This window comes from Gavia stellata, chromosome Z (genome assembly GCF_030936135.1).
Source record: "Gavia stellata isolate bGavSte3 chromosome Z, bGavSte3.hap2, whole genome shotgun sequence".
NCBI lineage: Eukaryota > Metazoa > Chordata > Aves > Gaviiformes > Gaviidae > Gavia > Gavia stellata.
The window spans coordinates 85,009,555-85,028,630 of NC_082637.1; the positions used below are offsets into that span (position 1 = coordinate 85,009,555).

Below are 19,076 nucleotides of genomic sequence, written 5' to 3' on the forward strand. Positions count from 1 at the left end.
GTATTGGGAAAACTAAACAGTAAAGTAGCCAGCTTCCAACCTCCTTGATATAAATCAAGGTGAGCTTTTTATGCATTTTGGATGAAATTCTGACTAAAGGTGAAACCCACTGTATCTGCTAAAGGAAAGGCATTGACAAAAGAGGATTGTTAAAAGGACATTTTTCCACTTCAACTCTGGCTCTTCTTCAATACCATGGAAACACGTCTCAACTAGCTCTTCATGCATAAAGCTGCAAGAGTCTTCTGAGAGATGGTTCATGGACTAGTCATTGCAATGTCTGTAAGTGGGGCTGTAGACAGCCTGAATTCAAGTGTGCATATCACACACTGTGATATGCTCCATTTAGAGGGTAATTTGGCCCAGAGTAGAATTTCCTGTTTAATCGCGAGTAGGTAAAACTTACTTAAACTAAATAAACTAGAAGGTAATGTTGCTTGGTTGCAAGTATAAATTATTTTACGTGCTGAAATTTAAATTTAAATGTGTGTGTGTGTAAATGGTAATAGTGGCCACTGGTAATAGTCTTCATTTAGCTAAATTTGCAGGAAAAATTATATGCTTCTTACAGATGTTAATACATCAGTAGAGGAACAGAAGCAGCCATAAATACTCCATTTAATGAATACCGCCTTCAGGATACATTATTTATCTTTGTCGCAATGTAGTCTTTGTTTTATTCTGTATTTTTTGGTGGGAGTTGGTTTGGGATTATTTTATCTTTGTTTTTAATTCAGGTCCTTCTAGTACTTTTCTGAAATCTTACGCATTCTGAGAGGCTGACCCATAACAGCACTTCGTATTTGTCACTAACAGTCACAGCATATGTGCTAAGAGTTTATGATGTTTTGAAAGTAGCAGTCCTGTAATCTTTCAAGGAGTTCAGTCCAGCCAGTGGCAAAGTATCAGTGTTCCCCTTACCTCTTCCTATCCTGATTATACAGATATATAGCAGCTGACATAGGAAAATGAGAGAAACAGGGAATTTGCACATGATCCTTCCCATATATATTTCCTGCCATTAAACATGTATGAGTGACTAGTGAAAATCAGGGACCACTGATGCATAGAAGTATCTGATATAGACACTGCCTGGTCAAGAAAAAACATTGTTCTGTTTGTTCTTATTTCATCTGGAATGTCTAAATTTCTGACACAGGGACTAGAGCAAGCATGGTGGATATGACATGTGTGACAAATAGGAGGTACTACACAAGCAAAGTCAAGTTGGCCATGTGTAAACCAAGGGGCTCTTGACTAAAATGTCACGGCCAGGCACCTAATCCTATCATATGTTGAAACCCCATATAACTACTCGAGAAGCAACAGCTCTTGTCATACTCTCTCTTCCCCTTCCTCCTATTTGATTTTTGTTTAGATCAGTTTGTCATATGAAGAGGCCTGGCTGCAACAATCTTCACAGTAACCCTCAGTGGAACCAGGAAGCAGCACCAGTGCAGGATTCACTCTAGACAAACCTTCCTTTATGCAATAGCTGGGCATGCCATATTAAATGAAAGACCCTTTAAAGGGCAGTGAAGGACCATCAGCAGCCTGCTTCCATGTTCTTATAACCCTCCAGCATAACTTACAGGGATGAGACAGAAGTGATTTATGCTGGTAAAAGAGCTATTGTCCTGGAAAGCCTCAAGCGTATTGAGCTGCTGCTTGCTGAATAGTCCAGATAAAGAGGAGTTCTAAGCAGGATGCCCTAAAATTATAGCTATAACAAAAAAATGTTCATGATTAATCCGTATAAAAAGGAAGGTTTTGTACTTGTGTGTTATGCCCCATTTTTAGTATATTAGTACATAAATAACAGATCAAATACTCAAAATAGTGATACTATTCAGTCTGCTCAAATCCAACACATAATGGTGGATCTCTCCTACAAATTTTTTCTTTGTAAGTAAAGAGAGGAGAAATAATTGGAAGATGTGTTAATTAACAGATGATACAGCAACTCAGAAATTAGTAGGTTAGGCAGTATCAATAAGCTTCCCACTTTAACTTACAAATTAAGATCTAAAACCAGACAGGGATGAAAGAATAATAATGGTTAATCTCTGATACTTCATTTCCTTTTGTTGAATCAGAGAGATAAGATTAAGTCCATTATATATAGACGTACAGACATGCGCGTATTTTAGGCAAAAAACATCATCTCTATCAAAAACACAGTAGCTAATACAATATACAAGAAAGCTGACTTTTTTTTTTTTCGGTATGCTATCACCAGTTCTGGCAGGTACAAATAGATGTTTAGGGTAAAAAACATGTTTACTAGTTCTGCGCTGCTAAAATGTTCATAAGGTAAAGGTCAAAGAATATTTCATTCCCTGCTGAGCAAATGGTCAGGAAGCACATTTGTCTGCATTTCCTGTCATAACAGGAAGAGTGTAACTTCTTCCTCTCCACAATGGCTTCAGTTCTGCTTCCCACCTCCAGCTCTTTCTCCCCCAGGGCTTTCCAAACCATTCCTTGCAAGACAGCAAGGCTGTGTCTGTGTCTGCCCTGGTTTTCAGCTCTGCTGTGTTGGCAGATGCCTCATTCATACTGCACTCTACTTAGGCTTCTTGCTCACACTTCAAATTAAAAGTAATTTGACCTAAATATTTACCTTATGCTAATTCACTCTAAATTATGCTCAGAACATACATTTGTAAGACAAGCACACTTAACCTTAAATATAATATATTCTAGAAATTCACAATTCAGTTCAGCAGCTCTCTTAAAACTTTACTTCTCAGGTAGTCTGGCATAATGTGAAAAGTGCTGCCAGAGTTGTACAGATCACTACAATTTAGGAATCATAAAAACTTGGGGTGTATTCTTCGCTTAGAGAAACCTAACTTTACCTCTGAAAAAAACAGGACCAAGGCCTAACCGTAATGCTATATTCCAAGTATGTGTCTTATTGTGTGCCATTTAACGTAAGCAAGAGAAGGAATTCAAATATGTAAAAGATAAAAAGCATGTGATATTTAAGACAAAGGTTCATTGAACAGAATGATGCTTAATTGCATAGTTAAGCAGTTATGTTTTCATATGAAAACATTTCCCTGGGGGAAAAAATCATTACATCTCAGCTCTTGGATAAAATGAAGACACCCCACGAGAGAAGACTGAAAATATTAGGAAATCGGTGGGAAAAAAGTTTTCTATCTAACTTGTGGTCATGTTAGCACTAATACGCAAGCCTCTTCTCTCTTTCTACAGGGGAGTTTCTGATTCAGCCCATAGTGTCTTACTCCTTCCTTTTAACTGGAGCTGAAACACAGATAAAAATAGATACATGAGGCTGAAATTAGTTTTGAAACTAGCAGCATTAGGTATCGAAGTCAGTAGAACAAATCTAGGTCTTCCTGCAAACGGTCATTTCCCTCCAGGATATTTTTCCCCTGCCCCATAACCTCACTTTACTTATCTGCTTTAATTTGTTCTCTATTGAGCTGATAACTGCAGTAAGTCTTGGTTTATAGCTTTACAGGTTTGCCGGAATCAATTAATGATAAAAAGTCTATGCCTGAAAAAGTTAAACAGCAAGCATTTGTTACTGTTGTACCCCATAGAATTACACAGACATGATACTTTAAAAAGGGTGTCTTACTATTTAAACACCTTAATACTGAGGTGTGCACTTCCTATGGTATTTAATAACACTTAAGCTCCCAGCAGCTCATTACAAATTGAAAGAGATGGTTTAAAGAGTATGCAGAATCATTAGCTAAGCTCAACTCAGTTTTAACTGTGAATCTGACAACGGCATGCTTCACAAGCAGGAAAAAAGAAAGCAGAACTAATGAGCAAGATCATACTAATGGAAATACTAACTAGAAAAACCAGTGGATTAAAAGCAAGAGGGTGTTTCCAGACCCAATACCAGAATATCATTGGGTCAATATGCCCTCTTTCCTGGGTCACTGTACCTCTGGATTTAGCTCACAGACCATGGATTTAATGAGATATTTTGTAAGTAAGTGACCTTGTGTAACAGTAATACAATATCATTTACGTCATTACACCTATTTATTTTAGGCCTGGGCAGCCCTGCCCGGACTCTTGCAAAGAGAGTTTCAGATGATCCCCGTCTACAGCAGACCACAAAAGGCCCTCATTAAAATTAACAAAATATTTCAAACTGATGAAAAACAAACAGGAAAAATACAAGGACTTTTCTGAGGCAGATGAATGCAATTTTTCCTTCATGTGTTGACCATACCAGAGCTAGTTGAATTATTTCTTTCAATTAAGAAAACACATGAAAATAAAGTTCACCCATGTTTTTGCAAATGCCCTTCCTCTTTTCTTTTTTTTTTTTTATAAGAAACCCAGAATTCTTCACAGCAGCCTTCTCCAATCTGCCCAATTGAAATTTCTGCACAAAGAACTTGTAGCAGTCAGGAGCTTCCAACATCAGATGTCAGTGCTAGTATTTTTGGCTATCGGTTCTGTTGGTGGTGCAACTAATATCATGTATGCAGTCTACTTGAATGGGCTGTTGACCAGGGTCCCATGATCTCATGAGCCTGAGCAACACTACCAGAGATTCATTCCACATTTATGAAGACTATATTACCCAGTGTTGCAATAATGAAAAGAAAGTCTCTGGTCACATTGGCTGCTTATAACAGGATTCTCTTGAGAGTTTTCATTTCCATTTAGAATCATGATGGTAACTAAATTAGACAAATAAATACACATTTACTCTAGCCCTGGCAGTTATTCATAGCCCTTGTCCCTGTGGCTAAAAGCAGAGTGAAAGGGAATTTTTCAGGCAGGCTTTTCTGAAACTTTCACAACCGAAGAGAATTTGTGATCGTTCTCAGAAGATTCAAACATCCTTGCCACCTTTGTCACCAGATGGTAACTATGAGGGCCAGGAAAATACAGTCAACTGGCAGCCCACATGAAACAACATTAAATTAATAGCTCCTCTTAGCTAAAAGCCTGAATTCTGCACACGCTGAAGTCAATGACAGAGCTCTTATGCAGTCCAGGGTAAAAGGACTGGGCCTCTAATGTCTAGGTTGCAGTAGTTTTCCTTTAACTTATCCCAAAATGTCAAAGTTTCAAATAGTTTTTAGAAAAGTGCAAATCATATCCCCATACTGCACATTTCTATGAGATCTGCAGCCAGACATCTGACTCTGGACAGTTTCAACTTACATTTATTACCAGTATGGTCACTAAAGTACACAAATCCAACCAACTAGACTTGCTCAGAAGAAATCCTCTTGAAGGGAGGTCAGCACTATTTTTGGCCTTTCCAATCCGCTCATACAAGCACTTTGAACAGTAATGGACTCTCCTACCATAGCAGGCAGTGGTGTGGAAGAAAACAGCTGTTCTACTGATAGAACAAGTACTCCATTCAATGGTTAACGTAAATAGCTAGTCAGGACACTGGGCAAATGAGTGGAAAAGCTAGGACAGAAATCACCTTCCACAGGCCTTGCAACAACTTAAACCCTTTTGCAAAAACTCCATTATCCAAACAGATTCAGCCTTGCACTGAGAGAGGGCAGAAGAATTAAACTATTGCTGAATCCCCTCGTTCGATACGTGTTCCACCTATTTTTCCCTGCACGCGCTGTCCTGCAGATAATTTATGTGCTTGAAAATGGCTGAGGATGCACTATCCATGTGTATCATCTTCACATCTAACATGCCTTGTATTGTGAAACCCCACTGAGTTTGAATATAAGCAACAATAAGGCAGTTTCAAGTCAACAGATTTGCTGCTGTTCTTGCAAATATCTTTCGTTGAGGTTGTAAGAAAGAAAAGAAAACAGTCTCCATCTATATAACGGTAAATGGAGCTACAAATAAGCTTTCTGGAACTGTGCTTCAGCTGGTATCTTAATTTTATTAATCAAAAACTTTTAACCTTTTTTTTTTCCAGCCCAACCTTTTAATCTTTTCTGTGCATTCAAATATATTTATGTCACCAAATAAAAAGAAAATACAGGAATATAAACCAGTTACTATTTTAAGATTACTGGAAGTGTGTAAGTTAGAAAACAAATAAACTGATGCAGCTTCACTGAAGCAGCAATAGCTCATGGAATATATTGTATTTTAAGAAATAGTAGGGCTTGTGAAAGAGTACGTCTCATACAAATGGTTAAAAGATCAATCAGCTAGTGGTGAAAATCCAGTTGTATTTAATCACATATATATCGCTACAACTAAAATGCCTGATTCCACAGTCCAAATGAATTGATGGAAATCTCTTCATTGGCTTCACTGAGCTTTAAATCAGGGCACTAAATGCAAAGAGGATAAAACCGGTAGAAACACTTTCTAAATTATGTATCAATATATTAGTAGAAATGAGAAGAAGAATCAAGCCAATTATACTATGTGGAGGGTAAAGTAATGTAAATCTATACCTTCAGCTTCACAGTGACTAATCAACATGATGGATACTATCAAATGCTAGCAAGATAAACACTTTCTGCACTAATACTACAGTTGTTAGTATTCCAGTGTTACAGTTTTATTCATAATTATTAGTTCTGAAAGCTCGTGCTAGAAGTCTTGACACTCTACTGTGAATGACTTGAAAGCCTAGCTGTCTTCATTTTTTAAAGCAAAATTAGCCTCTTGAAAGATATCTCTTTGACAAAACTGGGGATTAACCTCTCCATAAATACTGTGTTTGAGTAAGCAAGTTGACACTGAAGCTATTGTATGAACTAACATTACTAGTGGCAAAATTTTGTAGGACCACTTAGAAAATAAGTCAGGCTCACTTCAGAAAGAAACCATGGTAGTATGGGATAATTCCAAACACCTAGTGTCTTAATGTTTAATGATAAATTCAGTTCAATATATTTCAAATTAAATTTCAATTCCAAGCTATAAACCAATTAAAATAAATATGGTGATGGTTTTATATTGATAGAATTATTGCTTTTTGGCTTGGCCCACAGCAATAGACAACCTTTAGGGAAAGCTCAAATGTATCCATCATAAATATAATTTTGCTTTTATACATTATTTTCTGCCATGGAGAACACAAGTGACTACTAACACTACAACATTTAAAAATTCTTGGAAAGCATATTTAAAGATTATAATTTGTTGTTATGCCTAGGCTGAGTTTTTTATGGCTTTATAAAATCCTTGAAGACTAACCACATAACTTCTTAAAAAACAACCTGAATATATGAAGAAATTTATAGATCAAATTAATAACTAATAACGAACATATTAATAGTAACTCAGTATCAAGTTCTTAGAAAACACCTACTGAAGATTACTCCTAAATTGCAGCCACATGTCTGAAGAACACTAGTCATAATGTTAAATAATTTTATGGACGGTTTCTCACACTTGTGAATCTCCAGTTTCAACAAAACATCCATCCATTTACATAAGATGTAAACAGCAGCAGCTTTTCACTCATTTTATTTTAAGATGCCAATTGTTGAATTTTATTTTTCTGAAAACAGGAAAGTGGTTTCTCTTATTTATGACCATATTTCATATGGTCAGAGATAGTGTTGACAGTATGTGACAGCTACTCAGCCATTTTCTCTAAAGCAGTGGTAATAATTAATTAACCACTCCTGCTAGACCTTTAGCCATAGCATTAGTAACAGAGACTTTGTTTCATAACTACAACATGCCAATATTATTGTATGTGGGTTTTAGAATGTGTTAGGCTACTCAAATTCTTCTTAAAATTCAAACAGGAAAAGATGAGATTTTTTTTATGAAGTAGTGTCATTTGTATATGAAGGAGGGAAAACTAAAAACACTGCAAACATGCAGAAACATAAATAGCTTGGATCTATGAATTTAAATGCAAGTCCTCCTGCAAATAAACTCATATTATAATAGTTCACAAAATACAGTACTAAAAGCCTGTATCCTGTAACAACTTGCAGATGTGCTTAATCATGTGTATCACACACTGAAGTCAAAGCGAGTGCAGAGGGGGCCCAAAGTAGAGCATACACATCAGTCTGTGTAGAATCAAGGCCTCAAGTAATAAATTCCTAACTACGCATGTTCCTAACTACTTGAAAAAACTATGTGTGAGGTTTCTGGTTGTTTCCAAAAGTACTTTTTCTTTGATAGTCTTCCATACATTGTGTATATATATACATAGACGTGGGTATATGTATATGTACACAAAGTTATCAACTTTTTAATCACTTATAAGTCACTGTAGAAATATAATATGGTGTTCAAATACAGTATTTTTGCTACTCACCTGTCTGTTACGTTCATCCATAATCCTTGTAATCTGAATCTTTTTTCTCCCCATAGTCCCCGTTTTTTTTTCTCTCCTTCTTCCTTAAAATTATGTATTTTTCCCTTCTCTTCTCTTCCTCTTTCCCGTTTCCTCAAAACAAACCTCCTTCTTCAGCACTTGCACTACTCAGTTCACAGTCCCCTGCATCCGTTCCTGCTAAACACAGAAAGGAAATCAAATGTTATTACAAAAGTGATAACTGGATGAAAGTTATTATATGGAACTGACCAAGCATCCTCATTATAATTTAGTGTACAAGGACAAGTAAATGGTAATAAAAATTTACTGCATTTATAAAATAAGTAATGCATAGAGAAATAATAATTTAATTCAAAGGCTTCTTTTTTATGAACAAACCCACCAATATATCAAGAAATGAGGAAAAGGACTGAAATACACATTGCCAAAACTTTAACGGAATTAGATGTCTCTAGTTTTAAATATCACTCACTGCTCTAATATGAAAAATTACCTAAATCAGAGAGTTAATGAACCTTTCTGTACCTATGTATGCTAAGTAGGCCAGCTAATTCATTTCTGAAGGGAAAACAATCTTGTGTTTTGACAGCAGAGGTGATAATGTCCCTCATTATGCAAATAGGATGGACCTTTATTAAAGTGCTACTTGATATATGAGAGATGTCAGCTACTTTAAATCCAAAATTTTGAACCTTATTCTTTAAGAATATAGATTAGTGCAAGTATTACTCAAGATACTTGAAGAAAACAGTAGTGCACTTTCCCTCATTTCACTCCAATGTAAATTGATAAACGGTCTGATGAATGATTCAAAACTAGCAAACATGTATATCTTTCCTTATAAAAATTCTTGCACCAAAAGACAAGCTATATAGCACAGAATAATAGGGATAGATGATAAATTAAGAATGTTTTGAAAAATATTTTCACAGTTTCAGTAATGCACTGATACTAGCTCCCTGAACTTTACAATACTGGTTCTGTCGCAAAACTAAGGACCGTTAGATGCAATATATAAAAATACATAATACAGTACACATTCCATATTTCACAAAATGTCATAAATAACAAAATTAATTTCTATCATATGCAAAGTATTTTTAGCAATAAAAGACTTGATAGGTATAGAAGAAAATACAGAAATGATGTTCAGTCTAGTACTGAAGTAAAAGATGCTTTTTTTCCCCTTTTTAACCTTCATTTACCGTATTTTTGTATTTACATATTTTGAACAGAACAGCACAGAGTTCTTTTAAATACGGAAGAGAAAAAAAATCTGAAGATTGGTTTAGAATGTTTTTTTGAAGTTTTTATGGTAGATCCAAGTGTATTAAAAATATTGCCTTGGAAATAAACATTTAGTAATTTTAAAACAGAGGCTGGTGTTTCTTATTTATTTTAAAGTTGTAGTCTCACAGCCAACCTGATAAATTCCCACAATATGTTATGTAACACTAAGCCGATGTCCTGGCCATTTAATCCATTATTTGGCTCTGATTCAAAGCTACTGAGGTAGAAAAGCTAGACCTCACTCATTCTGATCTTCAGTTCTCTCTTGATTTTCTCTGCATACATTAAACTTTAAGCTGCTGAAGTGTTTTATCACTCTAAGAAAAAAATAAGTTAACAAATAAGCAGTCAGTTTGAGTCTTCTAAGTAGTCACTATGACATAATCAACCTGCTGGGCAAAATAAATTTTTAAGTCTAATACTTACTACCTTTCTGTACATGAATGCCTTTTTCTATTATTTGCTAGGCATATTTATGAATGCCTAAATCATTACTGTAATGCAGAACATGGAACAATTCACGTTGCCAGTATAATAGAGTGTAAAGGCTGCAAAATATTTTTGCTGCTTTTTACTTATTTGAGAAAAAGTTCAACTTTTCACTGCTTAAAAAGACGCAGAGGCACTTGATCATATTTACAAAAACAAAGTCCAAAACTTTGAAATAAATTAAGTTGATTAAATGTATTTATAAAACTTTTTTTCCAAACAAAGCTAGGAGACAGTCTTATCTGATATTCGGTGTTGACAAACAAACCCAGTCTATTTTTAGAAACAGTTTTAAATTTCCTCAGACTGGGTTTCTTTCCTGTTTTTCCTATAGTCTTACCTCTGATACAAAGAGCAAGTTAGAATGGTGTTTCCCATGCACATGCAGGACCCAAAGGAGTCTAACAGGCTTTCTCTGTAACAGTAAGCCAATAAGCTAATCCAAAGCAAATGCATATGGAACAATTTCCTTTCCTTTCATTCAGCTGAAGCCAGTGGCACTATCGGCTTACAGCACTACGCCTGCCTAAACTCTGATACGCTGCAAGGTGGAGGGTCAGGGTGGACAGATCAGAGCAGTGGTGACAGGTTGGCAAGGATGAGAGCTGCTCTGCGGATCGAGACGCTGATGCTGAGTGAGTTCAGAAAAAATCACTGAATACTGAGAAAATCTACCGGCAAGGACAAAAATCTTAGTGGAGGAGCAATGTGCTGAGTCCCTCCCACACACTTATCAGTTCCACATTTAAGACCAGTCTTCAAACAACAAAAGCTTTTATAGACAGCATAAAGTCAGAACACTTAAAATTCCTACGATCTACACAAAATTATCTTGAAGTAATTCATGCAACACTTGATGAGCAGAATTTTGATCTTCATTACCTGTAGTAATCCACTAACTACACTAGTTTTATTTTAAGTGGAAAATTAGATGTGCAGAAAAATACAGTGGAAGGGGAGCAAGGATGATTTAGTTATTAAATATCATACAGTCTGAGAGAACCTGAAGGAGAAGACAGAATGTGTTAGGTCAGAAGTATCCAACATACAATTTGCAAAGAAACATAATTTTGCTTCAACAGACAGACAAAAAAACCCTCTCTCCCGTTTGCTTTTTGCTTACTTGTCTAGTTTGAAATGAAAGCTTTTCAGTTTTTCCAGCAAATTTATTTCCCTTTTAAAAAATAATTTCTGCTATTTTCACTGCTACTAGAAACAAATTGGGAATGCTGTGGTATTCTTTGTATCTGTCTTACTCTTTTACACATATATACATATGAACACATACTGTTTCACGTGCTATTTTTACCATGTGTTTGCCTATGGTTCTATTAATTTCATTAGTATATACATTTGCACATGTACATACATAAAGCAGACAGCTGGACTGATTCCAAATCAATTAGATTTAGATGAGTAAATCAAGACATCTGATTCAAGGGATATAACCTTCAAAGGCTGGTGACTTCCGAGTCAAACAGAATGTAAAGAACTCCAGAGACCAAAAGATCTCCACGGCTGCTTTAGGACTTCACCAGTGCTCTCAAACCTTTTTGAAAGTTCTTGCAGGATTAAGATTTACGTATTCTTCAAAGTTCCTGTTAAGTGATAAATTGCATTCCCTAACATTAATAAAGCACACTAGCTAGAAAAGTTGAAGGTACTACAAAACTCAAATACTACTGCAAGGCTTCTATTATGCAAGAGAATCTGAAAAGGAACTTAAAATAATTCAAGAAGCTTTGTTGAAGCAACTCTCCACATAAAAGAAACTTAATGACATGGTTACATGCAAACAAATTGCACTGCAAGAAACACATAGTTACATGCTATGGTGTTACAGTCTTCAGCATTTTTTCTTTTTGCAAACCCAAACATAAAAAAAAAAATAAAAATCAGACCGCTTACAAAAAGAGGAACTTCATTTTTGGCGGGCTCCTGTTCACTATATGATTTGGCAGAGGCAGTGGTAGCTGACAGAAGATTGATCTGAGCCTTGAGAAGGGAAAAGAGCTAATGGACAAATGCAGCAGATCACTTGACCACTCCTGTCTCTCTTTCGTGCATCCACACACAGACATACACACACGCGTACACATACGCATACACACATGCACACCCGCTATCCCTCCTCTGCAACACAGAAGAATCTTGACAGAATGGCAGGAAACACGCACAGAGTGGTCAGGGAAGGATATGATGTCAGCAACCACGAACAATAAAAGGTGTAAAGGTGCTTCCTTCCCTAAACTGTTCCAGAAGTGCAAAATGGGAACCAAAACTCTCCACTTCCTTCTCCGAGCAGAACTGTCTGAATCTGCTCTGCTGCAACACCCCAGACAGAGAGTTCTTTGAACAAGTCACACCAGGGGCAATAAGGAGTATCAAAACAGGAGAGTCAAAATATTTAATTTATAAACAAGAAGGCAGCCAGAGAAAAACTAAGGTAAAATGTGCTAGGGTTTAGCATTTTCATGGTTGCTTTACAAAAGAAACAAACTTGCCATAAAGATGTCCCTGTTCCATTAAGCAGCTTGCATTCTGAGTGGATTAATTAGGTTAAAACTGAAGAACCAAACCAAATTTTTGTATTATCCCGATGTAAGGAAGCAAACAAAAAAAATGCTGTTCCCATTCTCCTACCACTCTTGATAAACAAAAGTAACTTCAAAGATCTATGAAATCTTTTTATGCAAGCCTTTCTGTTTACTCAGAAGAGTTTTAAATCAGATTCTAAAAATCTAAATGTACTGAGTAAGAATACATCAGCTACTTCTCTGATGAAAAATTAGCTGCAAAAACTGCAACATAACCATGAAAATCCACAGTGGGGAACACGTATTCAAATAAAAGGTCACTGAAATGTTTTCTGTAAAAGCCCTAGCTGACTATGTCCCACATACAGACAAACACAGCCACACCGTGAAGAAACAGCTGGGCATACTGCACCAAATAAAGAGACCGATCATTTTGGGTCTGTCACCTTGAGCTGGATAAAGCTGAAAGAAATACAGAAAAGGGTGAAAGTAATGATCATCTCTCATGTTATCCGACTGAGATCAGTTGACATTAAAGATAGAAGTGGTCCTTCACGTTCCATGTGGTTTGGTTGCATGGTCATTGGAGAAGACACAGTTTGGGCCAGTAACAGAAAGGTTATGGTAAAATTATATACGTCACCAGCACAGCAATACAGCAGTGAAGCAGAAATGGCACGATCTACAGTACGGTTATCCAGGCAGAAAGCCATGCAACAAATGAATCTGAGTCATCTTAAGGTTTCAAACATCTGTCCACAACACTCTGATTTAGAAATTAAACATAACCTACGTTTATGTGTTTTGATCTTATGGCCAGGCTGCCACATGAAAAGATTGGAAGGGAGTTTGTTTTAATCTACTAAATTTAACTCTGAAGAGATCATGCATTTTGCTACAGGAAGTATAAAACAAACATTTAAGCCATAATGGATATAGTGTAACAGATGAAATACTACAGACTACTCGAGAGAGAGTATGTCAAACTGAGAAAGTCTGTACATAAAGAAAATATTTATAATCTTTAACTACCAAAGCTTATTCATCTTTTCATTTATCTAACCTGATCTCTGATTTATGGCATGAGTTTAATTTGTAAAGGAGAACAATTCAAGGGCAATGAAGTTCTGCATCAAGGCAGGAGTAAAACGTTCATAAACTTGCAAACTGCAAAATCATTATTCCCTACATTTAAGTTGTTAATTAAAAGTTTTAGAGAAAACTTGATTCATTTGATCTGAATTAATATTCCACTAATTTTGCTACTGACTTTGAAAGCATCTGCTGAATTTGTAAGGTTCTCCTTTCCAACTGATACTCCATTTATTTCTTTATTTGTAAAGGATAGCAGAATGTGTTTATTTTGAAGTCTGAGCTTCAGGAGATATGCCTTATTTGCTTTTCACATTTATATTTGAACATATTCCTATTACACTGACAATGTCGCAATGAACTGCAGAAAATTGCTCTCTTACAGCCGGGTTACTGTCTTGTAATCAATACCATTATTTGTAGGCCTGGGAGGAGGAGGCATAAGAATATCCAGCATTGTGAATTTTTTGGAATTTGGAGTTAAATGGTTCTGACAACTAGTTGTTAGAATACTTCATCTCCCTTGAATCACACAACTGTGGTCACTGTAGCTTACACTCCAGTACAGTACCAAGTTATCTCACAGAGCAAGAAGTTACGCAATGTGGGTGGAAGAGTTTCACTTGCTATTGTTTTGCAAAGTTGCCCTGAAAACATTTTTGGGCAAACTAAGCATCATTGCCAAAATAGCGGAGAAGATGGTACTTCTTAAGAGTAGCCCTACTTCATTATGCCACAGACCCTGCTTTTCAAAAGATTGAGTTATCCAGACGCTATCTAGTCTGTAGCCACCTACCACTTTAAGCTGATCCACGCCTATATGAAAAGGAAAGGAGTGACTTCAGCTTACCTTCCCGAGGATGTGCCGAGAGTCGTCCATCAGGCACACCGAAAGAGGGTTTTCTGAATAGTGCATACATGTTATATCAAACCTGGACATGCTGATAAAGATCCATGATAGGAGGCCAAAGGCCTTGCAAGTGACTGTGGAATTTGCCACAGATGGTGAGTCATTCCTTGCAGCGGTGCACCAAAAGAGGAAGCAACCACTGGCAATCTAGATGAAAACTGATTGCCTGCAGCCCAGTAAGAAGAGATACGTGCCTGCTACGCTTGATGAAGAAAGGAAGACTTGGCTAATTTACAACATTTTTGAAGAATAGATGAAGAAGAATATTTGATTTGTAAAGGAAAGAATGCAGACAGTAATGCATATGTTAAGGAAAACAATTAAGCGAAATGCTAATATACTAAAAAACGTACCCGTGAAAAGTTGATTTTAAATCTACAATGACTAGCAGGTGACACCTCAGTCCCTACCCATCACCCAGCTGAAAAAAATGGAAAGCAAACAGTTTGAAGAAAAAGTTTACAGGTTTACGATTAGGTTCATGACGTACCTTTGGCAGCTAGACAGGCATAATGGGAGTCTGACCAATAAATATGGAATAAGATCCTTGAAGTGCTTGGGAGACTGGCTCAAGCATAACAGTTTATTGAATCAGACAAGCTAATAATACACGGGAGAAAATAAAGGACTGAAAACTGAATCAACTAATTGGTCTGAAACGGAGACAGTGACTAGGAACAGGAACCTGTCTGAATATGGAGTAGGGAAATTGGACCGCTGCAATTTCAGTTAGGAGTCTCAATAGTTTTGAGCTAATAATTTGATTGGATTGCATTATAGTTAATAGGTGTGCAATAAATATCAGGAAAAGTGTTTTACAAATTCAGTCTATCATTTAATGAGCTGGAGGAGATAGGGAAGCATTTCAGTGGCCAAGAGAGTAAGATTTAGCACCTTATGGGTGGAAAAGGTGTCTTGGAACCACTCTGATCTTGGTCTAGCTATATTTAAAGACATCTTCCATACTGGGTAGGATACTAGTGCTTACAGTTTGGGAGCAGTCCTATACACAAAAACTTTGGAGAGTGTTGGCTTATTACAGGAAAAGCCTGAGATCTCTAGAGTTAAGTCATTGCATCACCTGAAGGCAGCCTCTGGCTGTGGTTAGATCTAGATTTACAGATTTGTTACTAGTGCTTGTATGTGAGGAAGTCTGTGGTGAGGAACATAAATCCCCACAACCGTTTTTAAGAATCAGGGGACGATTCCAGGTATTATTGGAAAAAGCTATGTACCGCAATAATCAAATCACAGTCTGAACCTGGGTACAAGTGCTTGGTAACGCCAATACCAGTGGCAGACAATTTCAGATTGTCCTCTATTGAAGAAAGTAAGAATTGATTCTCAAAAGGGTTCTTTCTTACCAGAGAAGATTTTTGATTACTTTCTGCTTATAATTTGCTGAATTGCAGAAATGCAAGCAAGCTTGGTACATGCACTTAGATAAGAGAGCTGGAGACAGCAGTGTCTGAACTATGGTCAATGATCAGTCTTGAAGCAATAGACAGGGTAGATGCAGAAAAGAATTAAATTTTGGGTAAAACAGGTGGACTTGTTCAGATCTACACAGATTGGTCTCCTTCATCTTCATCCAACAAGCTACAGAAAAATTTTATACACGTTGACCCAGGATCCTCCCTTTTCTTACTCAAAGGACACTATAATCATCCCTACCTATGTTTAACAACACAAGCTAAGTTCTGCTGTTCTGGGTTTGTGCTGCACCACCACTTCATCTCTGTGAGCAGGAACAAAGATTTGGATTGTAGCAACCTAATAAACATATTTTGAAAAGTGATTCCTTACACATTTGCAAATGAAACTTTTCAGGAAGTTTTTAGAGAAAAGAGAAGCTTTTAGAAACAGGAATTTCGTGGCATGAATAAACAGGACAAAACATATTAAGAACCCAAAGTCTCTTTAAAGTACTGAGCAAATAAATGAGTGAGCACTGTATTTGGTTCAAAGACTAAGCTGAAAATTAGGAAGGGTCATCTAAGGAGGTAGAATAGGGAAAAAATTGAGGATGGAAGTACCTTAAAACATAAGGGTAGAAATTAAGAGAAGAAAAACTGAGATGTGATTAAGTTCCTCATTAAAAGAAAATGTGTGCCTCTGCCAGACAACAGATTCTATAGAATATTGTGAGTGGGTTAATAAAAGGAATCCTTTCAAGATGACCAAAGTGAGTGACAAAGATCGTGAAGGTAAAGCTTGAATTAAAGTAAAACTGTTTTGGGTTAGTGATGGGAAATATCTTCACAGGAAAACTGTATAGATGTGTTAAGGTGGTATAACATTTTTTCTGGCTGGGAAGTGTTGCTCATGGTGTTGCCATTTTAAGGCTAATTTGAGTAATGGCTGGAAGACGAAAGAAGGTAGAAGGGGTAGGATTACTACTGGTGAGCATTACATCTGTGATCATATAGACCTGGATACTTGGAGCATTACATCTGTGATCATATAGACCTGGATACTTGAACAAAAGGCAGCAAAGAACTTTGTTACGTATTATTTTATGGAGGTTTGTGATTTGTGACCATGAAGAGAAGCTGAAAATTGAGAGACACTGGGAGAGAGCTCAGTTATAGAAAATACAGGGAGTAGACCCCTGAAGTAAAACTGACACAGAGAAATGGCTTTGGGGTTGCTGCTGATGGGAAAGGGAACTCAAACACTAATACTTGATAATAGGAATTAATTCTCAAGTTTTGCTACATTTAGATATTTAAGAAATCTTTGTAAACAAACAGTATAAAGGACATATTTGAGTCACTTGTCAGTTTCCCTGCCCTAATGGAAACGACCTGTAATACCCTGAATTTGGCTAGCTACTCAAGCCAAAAGGGGGCAATATCTCTTAAGCATATTCCCTAACATGGTTCAGCTTCCTACCAGAGAACTGGAGCAATCTAATGTGAAAGACATCAGGCAGGTGTCCCTCAGCCACAAAGGCTCCTCAAAATCTGACCGAATCTTGGGACATCCATGGAAGCTGTATGTGCCAATCTCTCAAGCTAAATAGCTAGTAGTTTGCTGTTATCCTATTCAGGCTTGAAAAATTTGGTTCTGTATGGATTGACTATTATGAATGCCTTAGACATTTATTTATTTATTTATTTTCCACTAATAGATCTCTCATGATGCAACCAATCACCCAAAGCAAAAACTGACTTGTCAAAGATGGACTGAGTCTCAGGCTGATATAATTTTAAATCCAGGGAATGCCACTGATTTCTACGGAGCTACTCCTTTGTACTGATGTAAACATGAGAACAGATCCATCACTGGTACTGAAACAGGACTTAGACAAGCTTTGTAAGCAGAGGTAATATCTAATATAGATTAACTGAGTTAGAAAAAATAAATTGCCTTGATGGTGTACAAAGCCCTTCTTTGGATCCTGTGTACCCAAAAGCTCATCCTTTTTTCCAGCTATAGAAGCTGGTCTAATGAAATACACTACTTCTGCCCAGAAACCTTCTCTCGTTTGTGCTGTTAGACCATCTCAGCTACAACCATACTACCACAGAAACAGAAGTTGGTTTTCCTACAACATAGACCTAAATTTCATATTTAAGCACCTTTATTAGTTTCTAAAGCAACCTCAGATCAGTACATCCTTCATCTGGCAATTCGTTTCGTAGAGAGGAATGATGAGATACAGAGATGTTCTGCTTCTCTCTTTTGTATACCCAGTTCTAGAAACACACCCTTTTCCCTTTAATTCCTGACCTTCCCAGAAATGTCAAGAATTAAATATAGTTCTTCAGAAATGTAAAGTAGACTGCACAACGTGGTGGAGAGCTGCTGAGCCGCTAACTGTTCATTCATTCTGTGTAAATGTTAATATGATAAATATGAGTATAAAAACTATGACACCACCTGAACTCAACTGCTTGCCCAGAGACAGCTGCAGGCTTAAAATGAGGGGGGGGGGGGGGGGGGGGGGAAAGGCAAGGGAAATATATCAATCTTCCCAATGACCATGACAGCTGAAAAGTCTACATTAATGCTTCCAATCCCACTCAGACTTTTTTTTCCCAAGGACAAAGGGAGATGAAATGTATGTCAGGTACATAATAAGGCTAATAAAAAAAATGAAAACACCTGCATTTCACTGAATAGGGGTGAAGAACTGCCTCTGTCTGTGAAATATATGTCTTTTTCTAATGGCAAAGCTCATAAATTAGGACAGGTTGCTCCTTTTAAGCATACAAAATACACACAATTAAAGTAGAAACACATGAACTCAGAATACATCTGTTCTAAAAAAGGAAAAAGGGAAAAGTACAGTGGCAGTATAGCAAAGAGGCACTTATATTTTGATTACAAAGATCTGATACTTCTTATAAGCCACATGTTAGGAAATAAACCTTGCACATATATTGTCTGGTGATTCAGGTCTGGAGTTTTGCACATTCAGGATGAGGCATCTGTTAGAAAAATGGAAGGTTCTGACTACCAAGAAATAAAGTACACAGCCATATCTGCTAGGGCTAGCACACCA

At 36.8% G+C, this 19,076-nt stretch overlaps 1 protein-coding gene across 5 annotated transcripts in view; it reads right to left on the minus strand.

The window, feature by feature from the left end:
• MEF2C (myocyte enhancer factor 2C) overlaps positions 1-19,076 on the minus strand; it is a 120,976-nt gene that overhangs the window by 65,320 nt on the left and 36,580 nt on the right. For all 5 annotated transcript variants that reach the window (XM_059834168.1, XM_059834166.1, XM_059834167.1 and 2 more), the window contains exon 2: positions 8,228-8,425. In XM_059834168.1, the coding sequence (XP_059690151.1) occupies positions 8,228-8,281 (54 nt within the window). In that variant the 5' untranslated portion in view covers positions 8,282-8,425. The remainder of the gene's footprint in view (positions 1-8,227; positions 8,426-19,076) is intronic.